Raw genomic sequence first — 3412 nt, 5'->3', positions numbered from 1 at the left:
GGTGTAGTCTTTAGCTCACTATGCCATCCTTGAACAATATGAGTATTTTGTAAAGAATAAAGCTATTTTTTTACACTGATTTATCATACTCATGTCATATCCGTTGATGTGTATTGTGAGAAGGTATTTAAAACACACAGAGTACGAAAAATGTTGTATAACTTTAAATGTTGTAACCCATCTTCTCTTTATGTTTTGTTAAGTGGATGGGCTGGAAGGCCCAACTACAAAAGCAGAAAACGAGACCAAGAAATCTTAGTACAATAATTTCTTGAAGTGCTGGCATATAAGCCTTTATTTTATTTTTTATTTTTTATTTTTTTCTAAGCAAGCAAGAGAAAGAGGGTTACATGATTAAAACAAACACAAAAGGGGAGGGCACCTCAACAACAAAGCTCAAATGGTAGAAGCAATATAAATACAGTAACAAATTCTGGATCCAGTCCAAAAGGACCAAACAACAGGCAATGGTGCTGGGCCTATTCCAGGGCCGTACAGAGTGGTACAAAGTGCAAAGAAATTCTGTAAAGAGTCCGTTGCGGTAAAAACAACAACCACTGTAAAAACAACAACCCCACTATAAGCCTTTAGATAGAACATAAAATTAAAATAGATGAGGTTGAGGTTGTGTTAGTTTTGATGTAAAATATTTTTCAAAGATTAATTTTTTTTTTTATTATTAATTAGAGACCCTGAAAGCCAGTCAAATTCTAAGAAACTAGCTAGATTGAAGAATATAAGAACAAGTTCCATATGGTCCCGCTATGGCGCTATTACTTCCATTATTTGAAAGGCCGGAGAAAGTAAAAAAGATATATCATTAACTTAATTCTTTGTCTGTTATATTGAATTCAGGGATGAGGATATGGAGATGCAAGTTTCCAAAACTGATGGAGATGATTCAGGACGAAAGAGAACAAAAATAGAAAGAATTCTTAAACCAGAGGAGCCACTGCCTCATTGGTGGAATATGATGTTTGCAGTGTCGTGTGTGATTGCAGTATCAATGGACCCTTTGTTCTTTTACATTCCTATCATCAATGGAGATAACAAGTGCCTGTCGACAGATAGAAGATTAAAGATCACAGCTTATACTTTACGATTTGTCACGGATTTCATTTATGTTTTGAATATAATTTTGCAATCTATTTGTCCTTACATCGACGAGGACTCTCGTAAGCTTGGACGAATTGTGGTGGTTAGAGATCGTTGGCAAATAGCACACCGCTACTTCTTCTCGCGGCTCTTCGTAATTGACGTTCTCGCTATTCTTCCACTCCCACAGGTAAGGGACACTTTTCTACTATTGAATTATTTTATTTTATTATAAAAAGGGCATTTTGCACATTTAACAAAAAATGGTCAAATTAGAAAGGGCTGCAACATGGTATATTGACCTTACAAATTTTTAAATTTCGAGGTTATGATTGCAAAATCGTTTATACTTCAGAGAACATAAGTGAAATTTTTCCAAAAATATCTTAAAATAAACTTGTATAAGAAAATAGAGTTTTGGTCTTTAGAAGTCATCGATAATCTTCTTTAAATATTAGAAGTCGACCAGGGTTTTTATTGTATGCATGGTATACCAAAGCATGGATCGGAGGATGTAATGTCATGATATATATATAAAGATATCAGGAAAAGATCAGGAAAAGATCTCTTAGTTTGAATAAACAATATTGCCTATATAATTAAGTAGATCTTACGATGAGTTGTATGTTTTCTCCAGGTTATATTTCCAATTATTTTTTCAGAAATGAGAGAGTCGAAATTTTTGGTCAAAAGGAAGTTGCTGAACGCTGTTGTTTTCTTCCAATATGTACCAAGAGTTATCCGAATCTACATATCATGGGTGAATCTCAGCAGGACTGCCAGCAAACTTGCTAGAATTGTATGGGTTAAAGCTGCATTCAATTTCTTTCTCTATATCCTTTCCAGTCATGTAAGTTTGATTATCAATATATCATATTCATATTTATTTTACGTCATCATAAATTTTTATTGCTTATTTCATTTTTTCCTGTATAACTGTCGGATTAATTTTTATCTGAGCCCAGAGCATTTCTATATTCAAGTTCGGAAAATCATTCATTATACATTACTTTCTTTTGTCTTTCTACACAACTCTCTCTATCTTTCGTTGTTCTATTTTCTTTTTTGGTAGGATACCTGCAGAATTTGCTGATCTTTATAATGTGACTTCTCTTTCTTAAATATTTAGGTATTGGGTGCCTTTTGGTACTTATTTTCAATCCAACGAGAGACAGCTTGTTGGCACACCGCCTGTGAAAAGCATGCTGAATGTACTTCAATTTCTTTTAACTGCAAACACCATTTCAGTGATCGCAAATTTTTAAAGAATTGGTGCTCTATAGAAACACCAAACACAATCGGCTTGGATTTAGGAACATCAAACACAACGGGCTTTGATTTAGGAACATCAAACACAACGAGCTTTGATTTTGGAATATTCCTTGTAGCCCTTCAATCTCGTAATTTGGAATCTAAAGATTTTCCACGAAAGCTCTCGTACTGTTTCTGGTGGGGCCTGCGAAATTTGAGGTTTGGACATGTTACACTCTTTGGCTTTCTATATTGAGCTATTCAACAATAGTTTTTTTTTTTTTTTTTTCCTTATATATATAAGAAAAAACCCATCAACTACCAGTCATTTTAAAGGCCTATAAAGTGATAGACATAACACTTTGATACATCAAACTGTGGCAAAAAGGCTACTTCAATTCGTTAGTTATCCTTATCAGGTTGGATGGAAAAGAGCTAGCTAAGGCATTGGTTTGTGATCTTGGTTTATGTTTCCTTATCTTGAGCCCTACATTTCAGCTGTAGTCTTTACTTATACTTTTTGTTAGGCTATGTGGAACTTGGCTAATTCTATTTGACCTGGTTAATTTGCACCCGACCCGATCCGATGTTGGAGGCCCTATGGTTTAAATGAGATTTTTTCTAAGGTTTAGTCCATGGAGCGGAGGCTTGGGCCGATAGACGCTTACACCCGAACTGGTCCGATGTTTGAAACTGTTTTGGTATTTTGACCTAGTTGAGGATTATATTTATAGTCAATTCTGACTAGGGTTTTGTATGAATGTATTATTGACACCTCCTGTATTGTTTTTCTCGAAAATAGTAAAACCTCGTTAAAACTTTGTAGACGTAGCCCTTAGTAGTGAACCAAGTAAATCTTTGTGTTTTGTGATTGGTTGTCTTTGAGTTCTTATTTCTTGCATCTCACCTGTTATGTGGAATAAGATAGATTTCCTAACACTTTCAACGTGAATCCTTTTATATTATTATTATTGTTATATGTTGAGCATATTATATGATTCTGATATTGCTATGAAATTTTCTCCAATATTTGCAGTTCTTTTTGGTCAAAATCTTCAAACAAGTT

General features: G+C 34.2%; 2 protein-coding genes across 2 annotated transcripts in view; one reads left to right on the top strand and one right to left on the bottom strand.

Moving 5' to 3' along the window:
- Nucleotides 1-3412, bottom strand: part of LOC132162696 (cyclic nucleotide-gated ion channel 1-like) — a 9647-nt gene that overhangs the window by 2029 nt on the left and 4206 nt on the right. The gene's annotated exons all lie outside the window — the stretch shown is intronic.
- LOC132166945 (cyclic nucleotide-gated ion channel 1-like) lies at nt 860-3412 on the top strand (the record flags this gene model as incomplete). Its single annotated transcript, XM_059577812.1, is given in 4 exon segments — nt 860-1285; nt 1733-1945; nt 2225-2565; nt 3383-3412. Coding segments are annotated over 4 exon segments (1004 nt in total), but the record flags the coding sequence as incomplete, so codon positions are not given.

The sequence above is a fragment of the Corylus avellana genome, chromosome ca1, assembly GCF_901000735.1.
Source record: "Corylus avellana chromosome ca1, CavTom2PMs-1.0".
Taxonomy (NCBI): domain Eukaryota; kingdom Viridiplantae; phylum Streptophyta; class Magnoliopsida; order Fagales; family Betulaceae; genus Corylus; species Corylus avellana.
The sequence above is the reverse complement of the archived record's forward strand: the minus strand, read 5'-3'. Positions and strand labels throughout refer to the sequence as shown.